The sequence below is a fragment of the Oenanthe melanoleuca genome, unplaced genomic scaffold, assembly GCF_029582105.1.
Source record: "Oenanthe melanoleuca isolate GR-GAL-2019-014 unplaced genomic scaffold, OMel1.0 S032, whole genome shotgun sequence".
Taxonomy (NCBI): domain Eukaryota; kingdom Metazoa; phylum Chordata; class Aves; order Passeriformes; family Muscicapidae; genus Oenanthe; species Oenanthe melanoleuca.
The window spans coordinates 12605-36013 of NW_026612681.1; the positions used below are offsets into that span (position 1 = coordinate 12605).

The following is a 23409-nucleotide window of genomic DNA, read 5'->3' on the forward strand; positions in this document are numbered from 1 at the left end:
ACTAAATGCAGTAAAATTCATTGGCAACCTGCAGTCTTGTTGCAAAACACCCTCTCCTCCTAAGGCAGTAAAGACCTGACATTTCTTCTCAGACTGCTTTCAGCTTTTAATATTTCATATTGCGATCATCCGTTTTCTATCATGTTCCTTTTATTTAATGAGTTGTTGAAAATATTTACTTTCTTCTCCAAACATCTCTGTCTTGTAATCGTTCTGGAGGCATTTGGAGCTAAAGTCTTTGATACTTTGTTTATCTGATTTTAGCTCAGTCAAAATTTTTATCAGAGGAGATCTGGAAATCATTAAGATAATTTATGTTTCCCATCTAAACCCATTAAAATAATAGTTACTATAATTCTCTAGGCTCAGTGTATGTGTGTGGTTAGGTTTTAAACTGCCATTTCCAGGATGTTCTAATAAGCTTGGCTCTCCTTTTGCCTTAGTGTGGAAGTACTCTTGCTGAGTTACATTTGCCTATCTTACTTTGGCTTGATACTGGGAAGAGAGAAATTAAATGGCTTACTGAATTTGGTGAAAAAGACCAAGAAAGAGAGAATTTGACACCAGAGTGACAAGATCTGGGTTCAGTTCCCTCTTCTGCAAACTGATTTCTCTCTGTTTATTTTTCTGAAAATGAGGGCAAATTCTTTCTTCCCCCATCATTTTGTCAGTCTAGAATCTCAGACATGGAGCATGTCCTTGTTGTGTGCACATTGCCCAACAAAAACTGATCCCAAAAAGTTGAGATAGTGTCAAGGAGTCTTAACTTCTTGTTAAAATGGGTGACATTGCTGGGAAGTCAGTACTTCTTTGGGATTTGGTGGTGCACCAAACAAATGTCTCTACGGTTCTGGTTTGTTTCATAAATATATTTCCAGATAAATTCATGTTAGTACAACCTTTTAACAACTGTTCAATTGTATAATGAGGATTTATGGATAGCCAACACCAGCAAAAGGATCTGTCATGTGGGATAATTTTAACCTTTGATAGAAATGTCAACTTCTGTCAAGATCATATTCTTCTACAATGTTTTTGCTTATTTTCAGTTACTAAAATACACAACAGAACCTGCTAAATTTCTTTTTCTCCCACATGGTTAAGAGAAAACTTTTGCATGCAGTGAAAGTTGTATAAATAACTGTAGGCAGCTTGGAAAACACAGATACAAGAAAATATATTAACTGGGAGCCAAGCCAATTAATTTGCTGCCAGGATTGCTCAAACCAAAAAAACAACAGTATTTATCATGGTGGCTTAATTAAGTGAATTAAAACTTTTTAAAGTAATTGAGACCATCCATGTTGTGATTCCATGAACAAAGCAAAGTGCTCAAAGCAGAATGAGGGAGCATTATGTGTAAATGGCCTGTCCCTCAGCAAATGGAGTGATTTTTGTTTTGTAATGTGGCTGTGGTGTAAGTCTAGGGACCTAAGTGCAAGGTGTCACTGAAACTATTACATTTTTAAGTTTAAAGAAGTGTAAACAGTGTTCTAGTCTCTTAGTCATGTAACTTTCTTCTCAAACTCCTATAATTAATCTAAAACTGAAATGGAGGCTCTAAGATGTGTGTCTATATACTTTGGCATTCATTATTGATATTGCCTTGCCTATTGCTAAAGAGCAATCTGTAATCCTAACTCTTCTTTACAGTAGGCAGTAATGAATTGCTTTATATTTGTCTTTAGATAGAAGAAAAATGCATGAACATTTGCATATTGATAAATGGGGAGAAAAGATAATGGTTAGAGACTATCACAGCTGACTTGGCATTACTGTGAAAAACGTTTTTCTTTTTTAATGATAGAAGAACAGGAGGTGTAGACCTGCATTATGGCTGTTAAATCCTCAATACCTTTATGAAACCCTTTCTTTCAGGTAAAGCACTCATCCCTGTGAAGGAAAGACAGCTGCTTGTAACAGATGATTTTCCATTTGCTTATTTGCTCACATTGTTTGTTCCAGCTAAACAATTCCCTACCATGAACTGAATTTTCTCTGATGCAGAAAAATTATTTTTTTCTACTTTATGTAGCTAGAAAGTTGGGCAGTACTAACGTTTTGGTTTCTTCACCAGCAGTAGCAAATGAATTTAATCTGGACATTTTGAGATAAAAGTCTGTTTTGCCTGTGCAAACTGCCACCGAGGCTTAGATACCATTGTTGCAAAGCTGAGAGCAAACAGAGCAGCTGTTTCAGTCCAGTTTAAACATGGTGAACAAGAGTGAAGCATATTAACTCCAGCTGTGTACTGATAACAGCTGGGAAGGAAAATCACTGCAAGGGAACCCAAAGTAAATTAGCAGCCTTAGCTCTCATGAGTATGCCTCCAAGGGAGGAGCAGCAGTGAAAACCTGATCATTAGAACCATGGAGAATCTAATGGGAAATTCTCATGCCTCCTGTTGTGCTTCTGTAAAGATGCAGAGCAGGTTCTGGAGCTGGTGGCATTGCCTCTGAAAATCTTTGATGCAGATCTCATGCTGTACTCATACTCATGGGCAATTTTAAGATGAAGGCAAATACTGAAGGGGATTCTGTGCAAAGTAATGGAATTTGAGTTAGAGAAAGTGTCCATAGCTTAGCATCTCCACTTGACATCTACAGAATTCTAGGGACTTTTAATGCAAGAAAAATTTGGGGGGTATTGCAGATAATTATTTCCATAGACTTTGTATGATTCTCTAGCTGTCTTTGACTATGCAAAGAAAAATATGGCACTGTTCAAGCTGCAGTGGGAATGGTTTCTGTGTTGGTGCACAAATGCTTTCAGAAATTTCTTGCAATTGAAATAACTAAGCAAACATGTCCATTTTTCATTTTTTTGGTAAATTTTCTCTGTGCTTTCCCCCTCTATCTTATTGTCTGCCCCATCCCCTCAACCTATGTTCATGTTCTGTTTGGTGGCTTCTAATCATCATTATGTTAGAATTGTGTCTTGGTTGGTTCTCCTAAGAACCTTGGTTACTTTAGGTGGATGTAAGAGGACTAGTGTTAGACAGCTAAAGCTTTGGACAGGAGGCAGCACAGCTGTCTGAGTCTCTCTGAAAAGAGAACATAAGGATATGAATAAAGACATTTAAATGAGGCCAGTTAGCATTGTCATAAAGTTCCTATAATGTTAACCAGCTGTTAGAGACTTGTTCTCATTCTTTTGTAGACTACATGCCTCTTATTTTGCTGAAAGTCAGCGTGCTTTATTTCTGTGTGCACAGCACACAATTATATAATAAACCAGGTCTTCAGTTTCATGTGTATACAATTATGAGAAAGCAGTAGTTTCTCAAAGAAGGCAATTTTGGCATCATTCACAAAGCCTGTTTTCAAGTTAAAAGTATGGAGTATGTCAAGTGAAAAATGTAAACATGTAGAGATGTATATGAAAATAGTAGGGGAATCAAAGAGGATAGGAGAAACATGAACAAGGGAAACAATTAAAAACACATCTTGCAAATGACTTGACAATACCATGTCAAAACAGCTGTAAAGCTGAGTAAACTCCAAAGCCCAGTGGCACACACAAATGGGGAGAATTTTCGTGTTCTCAAAAGACAGGGACCTGTCTGAGTGGATGTCTGAAAGTATTTGAATGCCACATGTTAAAATTATATCTTTCTTTATGCTTTTATATAAAAGTGATTTTTCTCAGTGAGAGAAATCTGATGGCTCTGATCCTTTTATGACTGAAGTAACTTTCTGATCCTGGGACTGTGTGCAAAAAGCAATTGCATATTAAATAGCTGATAATACTGCATTCTGATTTCACTCACATCTACTATAGTTTGTTTTATTGTGTTTTTCAGGTTTGATAGCTGCACTGGATCACTCATTGAGGTCCCCTCTAAATTATAACACTGAAAACAATGGCAACAGAAAGTATAAAAGCCTGCTGTAAATTGTGTTTCTGCATGGACAAGGAAAAAAATGATCGTGAGTTCTGACATAAGGGGGGTTTAATAAAGGTTTTGCTGTTTCATTAGTAATGAGATTTTTCCATTAACAAAATGATCATGTTACCCCTGCTAAACTTGATTTCTCTTACAACATCCAAAATTCTTTCCATACCTCCACGTGGAGATTGAACACATGCTTGTTAGTATTATGAATTGGAACTGAGAAATAACACTTGTCTGAAGTCTGCTCTTTGCAGTCTAGAATACTGTCCAAAAAAGCCAGCTTTTTAACCCAAGGTTGTGGAAAGGTCTTACATCTTTCAAACTCTCAGAATTTGAATGTGGTTTTTTTTTAATTTTTTTTTTTTTTTTTTTTTTTTAACTCTGGATATTTTTAACTCTCTTAGGATTTTCTTTGGTGTCTTATTTGTTTGAAGAACTCTTCTATGGTAGAAGTGTAGCTCTTGTGAAAATTTACTTAAGAAGGTAGCTATAAATATAGAAGCTTGGGCAACAAAGAGTTTGGATCAGTACAGGTGTCAGGAGGATGAATATCTTTTCCTGGTGCTAGTCCTGAATGCTGTAAAACTGAATACTAGCAGCTGTTAAGTAATGTATCAAGCAGATATACTATTAAATAAAAGAGATCTCTACTTAGTACTGTACAAAAATTAATGCATATGTGTCCTGTCTGTCTTGCTCTTTATTTTTAGCAGTTTCCATGGTGCAGGAATCTGAAGCAGTAGCTGCAAGCAAGCCAGCTATTGTAGAGCAGCCTGCATTGTCTTCTGTGTCAGTGAAGCGTCAAGTTGGCTGTTCCGAGGATTATTTGCTTTCTAAACTGCCCCTGGATGGTCAGGAGGTCCCATTTGTGGTCCCTCCATTCAAACTGGCTTATGTACAGCCAAAGAACCTTCCTGGTATCTCACATGCTGGAGGAATTAAAGGTAAAATGCTGACAGTGTTGTTGAAGTAGTTCTTTAGCTTCTGCTGTGCTTTGAGCATTGTCAAGTGTTCCTACTGAAAACATGTTTGCAGAACTTTGCTACAAGTCTGGTCTTGTTTCAAAGAATCATAGATTATGCTGAGTTGGAAGGGACACACAAGGACCATCAAGTCCAACTCCTGGTCCTGCAGAGGACACCCCATGAGTCACACCATTGTCCAAACACTTGAACTCTGTCAGGCTGCTGTGACCCTGGAGAGCCTGGGAGCTTTTTTCTTTTCTGCCTGGACACCCAGAGAGGTTTTGGGAAGTATTTCATCCCACTATGAATCCCTATGACATTGTATGAATAAAGCTGAGTACTGCACACCATTGCTCATATTCAAAAGTAATGGAAGACACTTAAATGGAATCTTTAGAAAGAATTTATTGAATTTACTGGAGAAAAGGAAAGACCTAACATATCCCCAGCATCTATATCACTCAAGTAAAAAGAGGAGGGTGTTCAGGCTTTCATGATTAATGTTCTGGTATGTTTTAACATACTACCACATCATCCTTTTCAAATTTTGCCAATGGATGGCATGTGCTACTATCTGGCAGAATTTTTTTGCCCCTACTATTTCCTGCTCTTTTTGCTGCTTTTTGGAAGGTCAGGGGTCACAGATCCCCTGTTACGAGGTTTCACATTATACTATTTCTTTTCTGCTTCACAACAATCTTGTACTTCATCCTCTGTGTCTCCCATACTCAAACTGCCAAAATGAGGTATGTGACATTTAGACACAGTGGCATTTTAAAAGAATAGGACCCTGTCCCACTGCATGAGTTACAGAGCATCTGCTACTGTTAGGCTCTTAATCCTGCCAGGAGATAGAATTAGGTAAGGGAAAATTTGACTCAGAGACATATCTGAACAGTTGTTTTCTCTAGGATTGCTTTGCCTCAAGGACATGATAAGCTGGTAGTATGTTCTTAGTCCCATGTGACTTTATTTCCATTCTGAAGGTGAAAAGCCTAATAACTGAAAGTCAACCATATGTTGCATAATAACTAATGCAGTACTACCTAACTTTTTTGTCTTTGTGGGGTTTCATTCCCACCCTTCCCTCTTCTTCCCTCTGGTCCCTGCTGTTGCTTCTTTCCTGTTCCTGCAGGGCTATTGCCAAACCTCCTCCCCACCCCTGCTATGCACCACTGGCACCACAGCCAAGCTGAGCAGCCCAGCAGAGCTGTTCAGTGCAGACTGGCCACTCTGTGCCACATCTTCTAGTGGGCTTTATTTGGCATGTCAGCAGCCATTTACAGGCAACTGAAGAGCTGGAGGGAAGCTGTGAGATCCCCTCATCTCTGAGCCTGATCTCCCCAGCTGCCTGCTATTTCAGTAGTTCTTTTAAGCCCATAGTTGGATATGCTATGGAAGAGCAGGATAAGATCCTGATAACCTACTTCCTTACTGGATCTAGGTTTAGGCTCTGCCTTGCTTAGTCTTATCTTGTCCTCCAGATAAAGTACAGAGAAGTTCATCAAGGACTCTGAGGCATGCATGTTCTCCAGAGAGAAGGAAGATGTCTAACAGCCTTTAGATGAAAGTTTTCTTTCTTTAAGCTGTTCTTATACAATCTTAACAGTCAGTGACTTGTCTACATTGAGGATTCTGCTTCCTGATAATTTCTGAGGGACCTGGTGTACAGAGTGCCTTTGGGCTATAAGCAATTAGATCTTCTGGCAGGATGACCTGACTCTTCATGATTGAGTCTCTTGAGCAAATATTTTAAATTTTTGAACAAATATTTGAAAAGTGATTCTTATGTCAAGTAGGCAACTTTCATTTCTCTTTCCAAATATAAATATTATTTTTTTAAGTACAGCTTTAAGCCACATAAAGTTGTGTTTAAAAATGCAGTGTTTACATTTTAGGGAGATTTACTAAATAGAGTGAAGTGTGCTGTCATTCTTTTTTCACATTAGCCAAAGCACCAGCATACTCAAAAAATGCATTCAGAGTACTAGACTGTTAGACTGCTGTTAAATATGTGTAGAAGTCCAAGTTCTGCTCTCAGTTCCTCACCATTTTCTGTGCATATCTGGCCATTTTCCTCTAGTGAAACAGGACATGTTCAGTGTTAGCTCTTGGCAACTCTTCTGAAAGCAATTAAGTTCTGGCAGCCTTTCTCTTCAGTGCTCACTGCAGTGTGTCTCATGCTCTCACAGAAGTAAGGCTAGCAGGAAGAGGTGTGCTCCTGGTCTGGAACACTGGATTTCCCATCATCTGCTGTGTAGCAAGTTTTTGTGGCCTCACTTTTAGTGTTCATCCTGGTTTATATTGTGCTCAAGCCCATTGTGCTTGAGTTCTTGCTTTATCACTTCCCATGTTCCATTTCAGTGTTTTAGTATTTACTTTACTAACACATGCAGGAGAGGACTTTTGAGCGGTGGTAGTTTGCCTCCTATGGTGCAAGACACTTGTAGAACTGAAGGCACTTTATTGTGAGGTAAAGAACTTTTTAAGAGATAGGTTGAAGTCCAGGGAGGTGAAGCAAATGTCAGAGTTTGGCAGAAGCCAGGTCACCCCATTCTCTAATGTGCTGTTACATATGGCTTCTTTTCAGTCCAGCCAGAAAAGAACACTACAGCAGTGTTCTTCACTGTTTTACTGACCAAGGCATACATGATTTTTTCTGAAATTATTAAGGACTGTGTAAAGGGCTGGGATTCAAGAAGTCTCTGATATGTCTACTTATGCCTCAGTCAACAATTCAAGTAATTTTGGACCGGTGATTTTACTATGGACAGATTTGCCATGGAAAGTAGATAAGGAGGCTGCAGTCACAAGCTTTTGGTACAAGATCTTCCTGAAAGTCTGGGGATTCATTAGTTCAGTAAGAACATGCTGGGGATAGTTAACTAAATAATTTGGAGATTTTCTGTACACAGAGTGCTACTGTTCCTGTTAACTTCTGTCTTGCTGTCTGTCTTTGGAGCCTTCTGTATTTAACTACTTAGGCATTTACTGCAAAACCCCAAGAGAGGGTATGCATAGTTTTTTACAGCCAATTTACTTCCAGTGTTTGCTCACACACCGTGGAAACCTGACAGAATGCAAATGTGTGTTTTCTTTTTGTTTTTATTTTTTTTCCCCTTTACCCAAAGTAGACAATATTGAAATATTTTGTTCTTTGCCCTGAAGGCACTCTGCCTGCCTTATGAAGCCAGGCAGCATGTGTCATGTCTGGAACCCTTGCATTTGATGTTTCCCTGTGCCCAGAGTCAGCCCGAGGCTCGTTTGGCGGGCGGAAGGCGGAGCTGCAGGCTGCGTTCCAGTGGCCCCACTGCGACCTGCACAGCCCCTTCTACCTGGAGCACCGCGTCTCGCCGGACCTCAGCAGGCGCTGCCGGGCAAAGCCAGGCAGCAGGAAATTGTACGGGTCAGGTGAGAAGGACCACAGCCTGGCTTCTCTGTCTTCCTCCCTTTCCCAGGGTTCATGTGTAAGAGGAATAAAAGCCATTAGTCTCCAGACTTGTTTGGTTCTAGCAGTTCCCTAACTGGTCAGTGTGCTGTGGACACTCCTTGGTTGGTGAATCAATCTGCAGTGCCAGCTCTGCTTAATTTCAGCTGCACTGTTACTTTTTGGCTTTTAGGGAATTAACAAGTGTACATCACACAAAGGTAGAGAAATTGGCAAAGCAAGGTACCATTGCTGCCTCTGGTCCAGACCAGGATGCAGTACTGGAGATTTCAGCTACCAGTAAGAGCAGTGAGGGAGATGGAAAAAGGATGCCAGGCAGTATGTTGAGTAGGAGGAGTGCCTGAGGAGTACATATATGGGGGGAACAAGCACCAGAAAAACACTTAGGAGCAGATGATAAGAACAGGTGCAAAATGGGGCATGATGCTATATGCTGGCTTTTTTTGTAGTGTGCTTTTGAAGCTACAGCAATGTCCCCACTTGTCAGTCTGTGTAAGAATGAGGGAGGGCTGCAAGACAGTAAAAGTATAGATAGAAAGTGTTTGGCTACCTAGGTAAAAATTGTCTTCTCTGCTGTATGTTTCCTATAATGGATGCTGTTCAGACTGAAGTAAATTATTAGTTGTTACTTGTGATTGCTGAGGCAAATGCATTCAGAAACCTCAGCACTCCAGGAAAGGTACACACTCTCCATGAATTTGGAAGCTGGCAACAACTCACACTTTTAAAGATGTTTTATTTAGAATGGTATAGCATTCGTATTTTCAGCTGGGGGAAAATGTCTCAATCTGTGTCCTGATTCAAAATAATTCTGAATCACCATAGAGACTACACGAAAAGAATATTCCATATATTTTTTAAGAGAACAAAGCACACGTAGAGTTTTAGCAGCCTTTAACACATATGGTTTTACCAGGCTTTGTAAGCACCTGTGGTGGGAGCCAAATGGATTTTATTAAACTGTCTTGAACATCTTCCCTTCAGTTCATCATCTCTTTTTCCATTTTTCTTCAAGTGAAGCGAACACTTTACTAGTTTTGTCTTAGGAGTTTAAACACAAGAAAAGTTATTCTAGTGTGTCTAGAGTACAATTCTAAAATGCCTTTTTCCTCCAGAGTTTTTTGACAGCTGTTACAGAACTTTGAACTTCAAGTGCATCTATAGACTATTAAAGCAAAACTCTAAGCCTAGTTTATGGCAGCGAGTGCTATCATATATCTCATGTGTGTGGGTTTAGAACTACAAAATGTGTTTATTTGGAGGGTACAAAATTAAATTCTTGAATTTTAATGTGAAGCCCCTTCTCTTCATCTTAAAAAAAAAAACCTTCACACAAAAAAACTGAAAAGTAAATTCATTAATGTTTTTTCTGAAATTCTATTTATTATTGGTAAACAGCATCTTTTTATTATTAAAATCTTTCTGCTTTTTTTATATTTTACAGACAGCTTTCTGTATAAAAATTGACCTTTTTTCCATTAAAAATTTTGTATTTTTGTAATCTATAGGATTGAGCAGATAATTTCCAGCAGTTTGTGAAAGTTATTCTTAGCTGGGTTTTTTTCCCTAGCAATGGTGCTAACGCGATTTTTATTGTTCTCTTTGTGTCATTAGTCAGTGATTTAAGAGCCAGTGCTTTGCCTGGGCCCCCTGATGTGAGTCGCTCGATGTTTGATCTCAGGAGCCCACCCCACCGGTTCATGAAGGTGAGCTCCCCCTGGAACTTTCCAACTCACTGCCTCTGCTCCTGGTGCCTGGTGTTTCCAAAGTAAACCCTGGAGGGCATTGCACTGTACACTGGGAGAGCTAGAGGGAAAATTTCAACATCTTGACCAACTTCAAGAGGCTTTTTCCTGGTTCTCCTCTGACATTTGTTGTTCTGGCCCAGCAGGGCTGTTGAGAAACCCAAGTTTGACAGGACAGACAGCTTGTCATGGCTCATCATCTTGTGGTTTCTCCCTCCAGTTGAGAAGTGGAACACTGGAAGTTTCCATTGGCACAAAACACTGTGTTTGCTTATTTCTTCTATAAAAATCATGTCTTACATAGCAATGAAGTTCTGTATATATTAATAAGCAGAAATTCTCTGCTGGTCAAATGGGTCCAAATTAGCTCGTTGCATCAAAATAGTAATTGCATGCTCCTGGATCAAGAAACTAGTAAGGAATGAGGCAATTATTTGAAATGGAGTATTTTGTTTTCATTATATCTTGTCATATGGTATAATCTCTGCTGCTCTGAATTAAGTGATTCTTTTTTTCCTGCTCCTAGAGATATGATTCAGTCTCCAGTGTACCTAGCAGTAGCTCTTCCAGGAAGGATTCACAAGGCAGTAACAGGAGTCTGGGTAATGTTTTGTTTGTTTACCTTGTAATGAAATATTTCCCTTTGCACGTGAAGCCTCAAGCTGTTTCTACTCTGCAGTCGATGTTTTTGCTTGGTTTGGGGTCTGTTTTATATGAATCTGACTGGCAGGTCAGTTGGAGATGACTTGGCCATTTGAAATTAAGAGTTTTGGACTTGTACTGTCCTGTTGTCTGGAGACTGAGCAAAAGAGACTTAGAGAATTTCTCATGCTTTTGAGAAATTCATACTTGGATTTACCACCCAAGTGAACTAAGAAATTAAGAAATGAACTAACAGTCACCATGTTAGCATAGAACACAGCACTAGGTCCCAGGTCTAGCCCTTTTCCATGTATCAGTATTTTTCTGTGTGAAGTGCCTGAAATCCAATATCTGTATTACACTGGAAATTAGACAAGAATATTGCATGCAAACCCAGTATCCCTATTTATGAAAGAATGCTGAAGAAGTGGAGATAAGGCAAAATAAACCCTCAAAAATTAATCAAGTCCCCACAAAAGTCATCCTGCTATAAGTCAAAGTTTTACCCAGTCTGCTCCTAAAAGAAGACTGAGGCAATGACCTCATTCCAGTCATGACAGAGAAATGCTGGATATTAAATGGCTCTTCTGACTTGGAGACAGCATAATAGTAAAATGTTGACTAGACTAGAATTGAAATTTGAGAAAGATAAAAGTGAGGCAAATTTATAAACTTAACAGTGAAAGAGATTAAGGGAAGTGATAAGATATAAATGTGTTCTGGGTGTCTCAGGAACATGCTTTTTTTTCTTTCTAAAAGTTGTTTGAGTATAGCACAAGGTATTAAATGCAGCAAAGATAACCCAGGCACATGGTGTGATTCCTGGTGTGGTTTCCTGTGCAGGGCCAGAAGTTGGACTGCTATGATCCTTAAAGATCCCTTCCAACTCAGGATATTCTATGATTACATAATTTTATTCCATGAAACGTGAAGACTTTTAGCCATTCAGAATACTGGAATTACTGGACTTGGTAGATACTTTGTCCTTGAAATGCAGGTGTTAAAATATTTCAAACTTATTTTGACAGAAGTTTGCAAAGATAAGCAGTCTACCTACTAATTAATACCCTTATTTCTGGAGTGAACTTTTAAGATACTGCATTACTTCTAAAAATATTAATTGGCTTTCTTCCATAGATACTATTACATTATCAAGTGATGAACGAGACTTTGGAAGACTGAATGTGAAGTTGTGTTACATTTCTTCTGTTGAACAGATTTGGATCACAGTTTTACATGTAAGCAATATAAATAAGTTGGTTATTTATTTAAATAATGACTACTCAGTAACCAATGACTATTCCACTATACTAAGTGGCAATGATCATAAAATTATTCTCTCTGTTACTTCAATGAATACTTTTAGGAAAAAAATTAAATTATTTGTAAGTGTTAATATAAACAAAGTTCAGTCAAATATAATACTAGGGTTCAAAGCATCTTCCTCTCCTTTATTTTTTTTCTGTTGCAATCTGTGTTCTGCTCTAGTTAATAAGAATAGATAGTATATATATATCTCCTTATGCTACTATACACATGTTAACACATGTTCTGGCTGTGAAGTGAGGAATTATTCAGCACAGATTAGAAAGCTGAGCTGGTCATAGGCTGGTCCTGCTATGGACATTTCCCTGTGGAAATTTGAAGGCAGTAAGTGGGAGCAGCTGTGGAGGCACCATTTAAGTGACTTCTGTGATTATATGACTTTAAATCCAACAGTTCCTTCAGGGCAGAACCCTAATAGAACTTTGAGGACTTAACATCTCGAGGTTTTTTGTCAGCAAACGTGCTGCTTTTATGCTGGTTGTTTAATATACTTCCAGGAACTGTGAAAAGTTTTCAGGCAATGGAACTCTGAGTAGACAGAAACCTTGTAACTACATCAAGTGGTAAGTCTTGCATTGTCTAAACTGACTGTTTTCACTGTTGCAGTGCAAAGACCTCAGCTGGCCTTCTAGCTGTGGGGAAAATCCTCGGATCTGTGTCAAGGGAATTCTCACACTGCCCAAGCCAGTGCATTTCAAATCTTCTGCCAAGGAGGGCTGCAATGTAAGTAGAGGCATGCAAAATACTGAGAAATATTTTTCCCCACAAAAAAATAAATGTGACATGTAAATGGATTTTTAAAATGGACCAAACATCCACTCCTGTGCTATATTTGCTGTGGTAATTGCCCAGGTGTGTTTTACTTCCTCCAACTTCTCAAAATCCTATTAAAAGCTGAGCATGGCACCTCTGTGGTGGGGAACCAGAGGAGGACTGGGCACACCTGTAGGTGCACACTCATCCCAGGGAAGGTACTGCCTCTCATCTGGCAGGAGACAATATTAAAAAACTCTGTCTCTACAGAAAATAGTAAAAATTGGTCACATGGGAAAGATTCCTGATAGTGGCAGTAAAGGAATATTAAGGGGGTGGAAGGTAAAGCAACATAAATCTCCCAAAATGTCAGCCAAAGGTGAAAGAAAATAAGATTAGCTGGAAAGACTGTAACAAAAGGTTAGAGAATCTGTTATGACAATGTGTGTATGCTGATGTAAAGCTCCAGAAGAGATGGCCACAACTTGTTATGGTAGTGAAAAATAATCCAGAGCTTCCACCCTGCCAGGGTGTGACAAGGTGGGGGTGGGTATGTGTGGACTTGGCACTAGAAAAGCACACTTTTCCATGGCAACATAACGTGGTAGTCAGGAACAGCAGCTATAGAACCAGGGTGCCTTGGTTTCTAGGATTTGGGCTCAGTGGGATTCTCTTAAAATGATCATGCTACTCATCTGTTTTTCTTTCTAGGACATTGAATTTATGGAAACTTTTGTTTTTGCTATTAAACTGCAAAGCCTGCAGGCTGTCAGATTGGTATTTAAAATCCAGACACAGACTCCCAGGAAAAAAACTATTGGAGAATGTTCCTTGGCACTGCGGGAGCTGAGCTCACAGGAGTCGAATCATTGGCTGGATATATCTCCTCCTTCCAAAGCACCTGTAAGTGCCAATACTGTGAAAGTATGTTCTTATCTCAGCTAGAAAGGGTTGCTGGAAATGAAAGTAAAATAATTCAGTAGTAAAAACTAGAGGGTTTTTTTGTTTGGTTGGTTTTTTTTCCCCTTTTTTCCTTTACTTCCTTGGAGAAAGGCATTTTGATGGGGAAAAAATGCAGACTTTTGAACTCTGCCCATGGCTGTTCTGGTCATAAACTGCAGATGTTTCTAGGAAAAGAGCTAGAGCAAGCTCTTCCACACCATGGCTCACAGCTTGAGGGAGGGACATTCTGGGGAAATATTCAGCAAAGGACACCTGGTAATTTTCCTTTCTGACCAAAAAGCATCAGAAGATCCTTAGGACTCACAGCAAGAGCTCAGAGCAAATGGAATCTGCTTTTGTTATGGAAGAAATGTGCTGAGATCTTCAGTGGCCTGAAACTGCAGAGACAGCCATATATTTAATGTTCAGATTGCATGCTGTGAAGTAATAATTCAGACAGTTCATATCCATTAGTGTAATAAGAAGCAGGTGGTTTTCACAGTGGGATTTCCTTTCCCCTTACCCTCACTTTGTTTGTTTCTTTTATAGATTGTGTCTAGACATTTGTATTTTCAACAAATTAAAATTGAATTAGTAATTCAAAAGTAAATTTTATTTAAGTGTGTCTGAGTAATATGAATGATACTCTTGATTTCTAACATAAGTTACACTTGACATTTTTTATTCTAATGTGAACAACCATATGCTTCAAAAGCAGTAAAATAAGTGACAGAGGTAGCTGGTTTAGAAGGAATTTCATCTCAGTATAAATTTCTGAATCATCTCATAGTTTCTCAGTCTGTGTTGTCTTTCATCACCATTACATCCAATAGCCCTCCAGATACTCTGGGGATTCACCCCTGTGGTACCTGAGAGGCAGCAAACCCTCCCCCCTCTGCCAATAGAGAGCCAAAGCTCAGAGTCAGCTTAGTGACTTCCTCTCAGGGTTACACAGAAATTTTGTGGGTGAGCTACAAAGAGAATTTGGGTCTCTTTGAAGAACTGGGGCCTTTTCTTTATCTAACCTGTTGCTCTTTTGCTTTATGCAATTTGTTTCACTGAAGTGCACTAAAACTTAGAGCCAACAGAGTCTAGCAGAGTCCATTTAAATGAAGGCTGTCAGGAAAGGTGGGTTTCCAATGGCCTTTTCCTGCTGCTCTTGCAGTGTTCTGAGGACATTAGAGTGTGACAGGAGAGCAAAGAGGATGATTCAGTGCAACTTTGCCACTGGCAAAAATTCTAAAAATCCCCCTGAGAATGAGACTGGAGATCTCGATACATACACTGTGTGTGGCAGTGGTGAATGTGTGTAGGCATGGAAAACACGAGTACTGTCATAACACAGGAAACTGCAGTGTGCAGCCACCCTAAGCACTCGTGACATTAAGTGACAGGGCCTTGTTTCTAGTGAAAACATTGCTTATATCTTCACATTGCAAAATTCTAAAGGGTGGGAGAGGAACTCTGAAGGTTTTTGTGTGAATGGAGCTTACGTGCTCTCTCACTTCCACACCCACTCACTAACCCACTTAGTAAAGTTGCAATGGCACATCTGGTTTCCCCTGTATGTGTCTGCTCTTAACACTGCAAAGTCTGTACCAGGTAAAACTGAGGACTAGCTGATTTGGCCAGAATCCCTGGCTGCAGCCCACGAGGGCCATATGTGCAGCACACAAAAGCATCTCATCAGTGGAGAACAGGTACTGCAGCTATGACAAGTGCAAGATGCACTGACTGTGCTTCTGCAGGTTCTGTATACAGCACATGCTTGTATTTCTGTCCAGGAAATCCCAGATAGAAATGTGGGAGCCCAACATATGACAAAATTCCTGTGTTTCCTGAGTTTATAAACAACTTAATCCAGAGGTTATGGCAACATTCTTCTGCTTGTAGGTGTGCCGTGCAGAACTTCAAATAGGAACTTGTTTTCAAGCAATAAACAGGAGGATACAGTTGCAGATTCTTGAAGCACAAAACCTTCCTGTTTCATCTACTCCACTGTCTTCACGTAAGTTACATTAGCTGCTTCATGCCTCCTGTCTGAAAGCATCTGTGACAGGTAAACTGCTGCTCAAATGGGTTGGCAATTCATAACATTCTTTACAAACCTCAAACTAACATATTGTATGCTAGATTTCCATTGCCAAGGCTTGTTTCCCCAGATGTCTTACTTGATTACATTTTGTTTGGTTTGAAGATGTGTGTTTATGTATTTTGGAAGATTTTTACCCCAGTATTAATCCTGACATATAACAGCATTAGCTTGCACTTGCTGCTTGGATACTGTGTTAATCAGTCCAATATTACTGAACATATTCTGTTTGTGTGACTAGTCAGGAAAGCTATTGTAGAGTTCTTTTGGCCTGACTTCTGAGAAATTGATGCAATTTGAAACATACATATGGATCTTGTTGGTTCCTTTCTGGGTGTGTTGTGAGTAACCCTTTGTGTGCTATGCCTTTTTCTTTCCCTTTTATGCTAGATTACTTTGTGAAAGTTGGAATGTTCAGTACAGAAGGGATCATCTATAAAAAGAAGACTCGCCTTCTAAAGTCCACTAATGGCCAAGTGAAGTGGGGAGAAATGATGGTTTTTCCAGTTAGCCAAGCAGAACAAGGAATTAGCTTTCTCATCAAGCTCTACAGCAAAAGCTCAGTGAGAAGAAAACACTTCCTAGGACAGGTTGGTTTCTGCTAAATAGCCTTTACTTAAAATCCAGTTCCACATGTTTCTTGGTATGAATTTTAAAATAAATTTTTACTACTTTAAATGAGGTGACATATAAAAATATAGTAAATTCTACTAAACTCTTCTGTGTGTAATTCAAGCAAAAATGGTACTGGGCTCTTAAACATGGACAAGCATGAGAAGTGGAGTTGAAACTTGAGTTTTCTTTCAAAAAGAAATCCTAAAATAATTTTTGTATGGAGTATTACTATGTGACAGATTCCTTCCAAGAAATATAGGATCTCCTGGTTGCCTTTGCTTTTTAAAGAAAAGCACAGCACCCCAGGAGCTCCATAACCTACAATGTCCTGTAAAGCAAGGGGATGTTGGCTTACAGTAACAATACACTCACAACAGAGGTGTGCAAAAGGAACTATCAGCAGCTACAATGAGACTCCTTTCCTGGGTAAAACAATGCTGAAATCAGTACAATAGTTTGTGTATGATCCAGAATTAATATGTGTCCAAACACAAAATATTTTTAGCTTGTTTTTCAGTTAACAGACACAACTTCAGTAGCATCTCTTTGAAAGCATTTGTGTGATCACATTTATTTAACCATCATAAAATTTATTAGTCTGGTTTCATTATTCACTCCATCTTCTTCCCCTGCTTGTTCTAATTTACTATCATCCTGTCCTTTCTGTCTCTCTTCTTTTTGGTATAGTGAGCCATAGCTGCTCTTAATGCTCTGTGCTTTTCCTGACCCAGTTAGATGCAGTAAAAGAATTTTAATAAATGCATAAAATAATAATGTAGACTTGATTTTGAGACCCCCCAGCTGTAATGTCCCATGTCAGATGGAGGACTGTGCTGTCCTTAGGAACAAAAAAATTATACTGTCCTATTCTGGTGGTGTGTTTTGTGTCTGCTGAAGACATGCAGCTACAGGAGATACTCATGCTATAAGATATAGAAATGGTGTGCAGCAAGAGTTATGTGAAGAGTTATGTCCATTTTTTGTAGCCTCATGTTGCACATGTCCTATCTTACTGTTGGTGGAATTAGATTTGAAATAGGGAAAGAAAAATAAATTGTTCTTCTTAGCTGTACTGCCTTGGGGGAAAAATAACTGAGTATGATTTTGCAGTCGTCTAGCAATATGTGAAGTAATCTCAATCTGATGAGTTACATTTAATTGTGGATCTTATTTTTATGGGGAGGAAAACTTGTCCTCCTCAGAGGTTATTTGGAAGAGGTTGTTTCAGCTCATGAAGGCAGACATTGCCACATAACACATAAAGACATAAAATATGGCTCAGGGAAAAATGTACTTTGAGCAATTGGCTGGGTAGCTGGAAAAAAAAAAAAAGAATATAGCTGCATCTATTAATTTTATTCTTCAGAGAATGGTGTTTAATTGGATGCTGTTCTAAGCAGACAATACTTAGATTAGGCTGCTTTTACAGGCATGTCTTTAATCATGAGCAAGATGTACATTGAATCTCTGTGGATGAAACATCAGCTGTCTGTGGTATTCTGGAAGACATTATTCTCACTTCTTGAGGACTCATGCCCCAGCAGTATAGGCTAAATGTACTTCATGGTCAAGGTTTCTGAGAAGTCTTAAAAGGACTCATTCTTGGAAGACTTGAGGAAATAGAGTCCTGTAAATAATGTTACCTACTTACATAAGCAGAATTCTTTTGGCAATGGAGGCTGGTGATAATGTTAAGGGGGAAAATTTCCTACTTGTACTTCATTTCCTCATTTAATGGCCACTATCCACTAACTGAACACTGAGAAGAAGCGGACTCTTACTACGTGACTATGTGTGGTATGGGCATGTTAGTAACCTCTGTGGAATGCAGGTTTGGCCCTGGCTGTGGGAGTGTGCAGTTTTAAACGCTCATGAAAGTGCTGGACAGCTCGTGCCGGATGCTGCGTGGCTCGGAGCCAACTGCGTCCAAACACACAGAGCCGCCGCCGGCCTGGGGAGCCCCTGACCCCAGCATGTGCATCTGAAAGCAGCAAGGAATGCTCCACTTAAAACAGCTTCTTGACTGCAGAAACAACATTATCTACTGGGCTCTCTAAACTATTTTAGGGGCTAAATTTAAACACAGACTCCCTGTGTTCCCAGCTGAAAGCCAAAATGTTAGGACTAGCAGAACTTTATTTGTTGCTGTTATGCTCTGGTCACAGTCTATATGTTGTATCTTGTTCTACAGTTTTACTGGTATTTATTTGTAACTAGTAAATGCTGGGTTTTGTTATATCAGATAAACTCAATTTTTTTTTTCCTCTTATGCAGATCTGGTTAAGTTCTGATAGCAGCAACAGTGAAGCAGTAGAGCAGTGGAAAGATACCATTGCAAACCCTGAAAAAGTTGTTGTTAAATGGTACAGCATTGGTCCATCTTGAAGACTGGAGATGAAATTCAGAACTAATTTTTCTACAGAAATTAGTATGCTGTCTAAAATAGTATAAATTAAAAGAAAGATATTGTCTATACAAAGTTCTTCAGAAGTTCTCCACTGCATCATGCCTCTGTGGAAACAGAGAAAATTCACTTTCACCAAAAGAAATACTGGCTAAGTACTCTTATAAAGAAGACTTCGGAACTGGAAGAAGTGCCCATTTGATTTCGCAAAATTCATCTTGAAAGAAAGATGTTTGCCCCTTTTGGACATCATAAAAGCACAGAAACTCGGTTTTGGAGAGAAGCAGCTTGAATCAAATCTGTTTCACTAGCCACCGACATCAGGGTCATCTGCAGTGTTGTCTTTGGCAGACTCCAAAGTCCAGGTCATAGGTCATGCCAGTGGCTTGATTCTGGGTACCTGTGAGCCTCTGGGGTTGTTGACACCATTTGATCAGAATAACATGTGCACAGAATAATCAGAATAATCTGAGCACAGAGCTGGGCCAGCTGGGAAGTCCATGGATTAAATATAGAGATGGGAACAATGGAGTCATCCCAAAGCAAAGAACTTTTAATGTTAAAATAGCAAAGGTAAAAATCACATGGTACAAGGGGCAACCTCCAAAGACCTCAAAAGCCAGAAAGCACAGAGGTGTATAAATGGGGTGGAGGGCACAGGATCCAACCAGTAACGAGGATAAGGAGCAGAACCATAAATGTAGCTGGCCACCAGCCAACCATATATCGACATCAAGAATACCTTATTTGTAACAAACTGGTTAACATATTAGTTACCACCAGACAACTCCTCTTTCTATTCTTCCACCACAATGTCAAAGGATGTCCTTCCTCCTAGCTAAGTGTCTCCCAGGGTTTGAAGCTGAAGCTCTCTGCGTCTGCAAGTGAAGCCAGCTCCCTGTCCACCCCAATTTCCACAGGGAAGCTGTGGCAGCAGGAGAAGGCATAAAGGGAAGTACACAATAAGGCAGTACCCACAGGCTTTTCTAATCTCCATTTTGGATGAAGGGTTGTTCAGAAAGCTGGAGCTTGAGCTTGCCCCCATCCTTTTCTCAAAACAGAGATATGGAAAGATAAAAATTCCTCTGACTTAGTGATTTTTACAAGAGGGGCCCTCCAGACTTGCTCTGTTTGGGTTAATTCTTGCTGGAATCAATGGAATAGTACAAAGAGGCAATGACCCTGCCTAGGATCAGAGCCAGTATTTTTAGATTGCTTTCTTATATAAAATACTTACATGTAAACCACTTCCTATCTAGTCAACATGCAGGCTAACATGTACAAAGGAGTAAGCAAAGATTTATTGACTTATGTGCTTTTTAATGTTACTTAAAATTCAGCTCTGTAAGGGATTCAGATTTTGTTTAAAGGATGGGCTGTTAATGCAGAAGTACTTGTTACATGTCTAGGATGCTAAAAATTATGTGTGGGAGTATGTTTTTATTACTCGTTTCTAGTCAGAAGAAATTATCATATTTTTAATTGCAAATTGTATTTTTCCAACAAAATCCTAAGATTATGTTTTATATTAGTTCCCAAGTTTTCAGGTGCTTATTTAAAGTTATTTTTAAGTGGGGAAAATACCAAGTATATAATTGATAATTTATGAATCTAAAAGCACAGATCTCTTTGGACTACTTCAACTACCTGATTAAAAAACACATACATATTTCATTAACTCCACTGCTTACATATTTACTGTTGACTGTCTGGACTGTACAAATATTTATGTTTGTATAGATGCTGAATAACTCTACTTTTCTTCATAACTTGGATCTGATTCCACCATCTGACAGGAACTAGGGTGGCAGTGAGAGCACTCGCTGCTGGAAGACAAAGGAAGTGGGGAGCAGAGAAAACACTGGAACAGGAAAACACATCCTCTTCAAGCATACAGCTCAGAGGATCTTTATTTCAAATTTTTTTGTCTTTGAGTGGCAGGAAAAAATGGAATCGCTTATATTTTTTTTCCTCAGTTGATAATTGAAACTTTTGACACTTCAACCACCCAGATTGTGGTTGTTGAAATTTAATATTTTGAAAACAGAAGACTTTTCACAGACTCATACATATTCTGCTTTTCTACCAATCATTATAAAAGAACTGAAAAAAGATTTTGCACATTGCTTGGAGAACAAACATTGGTTTGTCTTAGTCTTTGCAAAGCTCCCACTAGACCCAGAGGATCTTGACTGACACTGATAATTTTCATCCAGTTAAAACAGCTGGCCTGCAGGGTAAAATGGAAAAAGGAAGTGGGCTGAACTGATATTTTTGGAGTATCTTTATTTGAATACATGGCTCTTTTTTATTCATTGTGGCTGAACATTTTATTCATTGTGGCAATAAACAAAAGTGCAAACTAACTGTTTCCTGATGCAGAATGCTGCTCTGTTTAAAAGAGAGGACAGGGAATATCCCAGTGTTTTGTAGACTTCAATTACCACAGAAGTGGTTCTACAGAGTTTGCCAACTCAGTATAAAATTATTTCTGGGGCTGTTTTAGGACACTTACCCTTCTAAAGACTTCACTAGTCTCTCTCTCTTTTTTTTCCTATGTTAATATTTAATCTGTATGTTTATAATAAAAAGTGTGAACAGCAAATATTCCTCTTTTTTCCCAATTCCTTATACTAGTGTTTAGTAGCATCTCAATGTGAGGATCAATTCCTACTTTTTCTCTGAGAAAACAAATACTGTTTCATGTAGTGCTGTCTGTAGGGGAGTTAACTACTGAGGAGAGAGGAGATCCATAAGGCTTCTCTGTGCAAGATGCCTGCAGGTACTGCAGCACTCTGAAGAACTGCTCTGAGGCTGTGCTTCATCCTGTGCTCATTCCCAGCCTTTGGTGTGCTCTGCAATTGTGTGCAATTCATGTAAGGATTCCATGAGTTAACAGTTGATATGAAAGAAGAAGGAAAAAGAGATGTCCTAGGACACTCTTCTAATGGTCACAGCTGGATGTTGCTCCTTTAAAGCATCCTCAGCCACTATTTTGATTGTTACATCCAAGTTTACTGTCATTGAAAATACTGGTAAAAGCTATTTTGTCAGTTCACTTTATTTGTAGATAAAAGGCACACGTGGTTTATAGTTGGATTTACTCCTGCTTCTAGTTAGTGACTCACCCAGTTTCCCAACCTAAAACAATTCTGATGAGAGCAGAAGTGGTTCAGAACTGCGCCAGTTTTGTCAGCTCCAAAATGGATGTGGATGAATTAGAAGAAGAGTTATGGTCTTATATTAAATGTTATTCATACAGAGATCTGTGCCTGCATAGTTAGAAACCAACCACAGACTAAACTTTAAAAGATATCCAATTTTCTAAAAAGTGTGTGTATAATTCACTGGTTAATCAAACAATCCTGTTTTATTTATTTATGACAAATAGCATTCTGTATGTGAATGAGGTCAGCAAATTTATTTTTCAAGTTTTTATGTCTCAGTGACACACCATGGCATTATTTTTAAGGAAGAAGATGAGTGGGTGTAACAGTTTGTAAACCACAGTATCATATAACATTACTTGGAAAATAATTGTATTTGAATATCTCATCTTATGTGATCACAACATAAATAGAGCCATGTTGTTAAATCTCTGTTGTTGTTAAGCATCTCTGGTTTTTCCTTTTGTTGGCAGAACATCTGTGTAAAACGAAAGGTGATTTTGTAAGCATTCAATTAAGTACATATGCTGTTTGACTCAAAAACTGTTTGCCTGATGAAAGCTCCCTTTAGAGCTATGAGTTGATTTTGTAGCCAAAACATAAGCTTGTCTACAAGTTTGGGGTAGGGTTGTCCAACATCTTATTTTCATTCTGCCAACATATATATGACATGGCTACATAGTTGTGGAAAGCTTGGCATATATCACCCTGGACAAGATATACCCTCCATGTTTTTCCAGCTTCTGCTGCAAAATTACATCACCATGTAAATACAGCCCTGTACATGATCTCATACTTGGTGCATGGAAAAAGCCATCACTAAAATCAGCACCATGTTTCACAAACACTGCTCCAGCACACGTATATTCTTTTCTCTAGCTTGCACTGAGGAACAGGCCATTGTCTCTCAGTCCATGGCAGAACTCCCACTGTGTTCAGCAGAAGCAACCAGTCTTCAAACCTGGTTTAGTGATAATATGGTTTATCTGACAAAAGGTTACACACACCTTCTTTTTTTTTTTGTTAATCTGCTTTTAAAATAGATGAAAATCTCTTCACACTGATGCTTCTGAATGTTTCTGAATGTTTCTGAATTTCATGAAAGTGGGTCTGCATATCTTAACGTAATACAATTCTTCCCATAGATTTTGGAATCTTTAAAATAAATCCTCTGTGCTTATTCTTTCCCCATACTCAAGCATGCAGTTTTTTCCTTCCTTTGATTTGACTGTAGGCTGCTCTTCTCCCTCAGCATAAACAAGTCTGTAAACTAGTCTGCTTTTTTCAATTAACTTCCTGCATTTCTAGCAATGTTTCCCCCTTCTTTACCTAGCACTGGGACCAGCATTATACATGTGTAATTTGATTTTAAAGAACAAGCTACAGGCAGAAGCCTTTCATCCTACAGCTTGGCT

The 23409-nt window shown here is 38.9% G+C and overlaps 1 protein-coding gene across 5 annotated transcripts in view; it reads left to right on the forward strand.

Annotated features, from left to right (window-relative positions):
* TC2N (tandem C2 domains, nuclear) overlaps positions 1 to 22424 on the forward strand; it is a 30860-nt gene extending 8436 nt beyond the window's left edge. For 4 of the 5 annotated variants that reach the window (XM_056515668.1, XM_056515665.1, XM_056515667.1 and 1 more), the window contains exons 2-12: positions 3803 to 3929; positions 4606 to 4839; positions 8107 to 8271; positions 9923 to 10014; positions 10580 to 10655; positions 11833 to 11933; positions 12628 to 12744; positions 13486 to 13677; positions 15610 to 15724; positions 16199 to 16398; positions 18698 to 22424. In XM_056515668.1, coding sequence (XP_056371643.1) covers positions 3863 to 3929; positions 4606 to 4839; positions 8107 to 8271; positions 9923 to 10014; positions 10580 to 10655; positions 11833 to 11933; positions 12628 to 12744; positions 13486 to 13677; positions 15610 to 15724; positions 16199 to 16398; positions 18698 to 18808 — 1470 coding nt within the window. In that variant the 5' untranslated portion in view covers positions 3803 to 3862 and the 3' untranslated portion in view covers positions 18809 to 22424. The remainder of the gene's footprint in view (positions 1 to 3802; positions 3930 to 4605; positions 4840 to 8106; positions 8272 to 9922; positions 10015 to 10579; positions 10656 to 11832; positions 11934 to 12627; positions 12745 to 13485; positions 13678 to 15609; positions 15725 to 16198; positions 16399 to 18697) is intronic. The other variant, XM_056515669.1, reaches the window with a different exon arrangement.
* Positions 22425 to 23409: the final 985 nt, after the last annotated feature.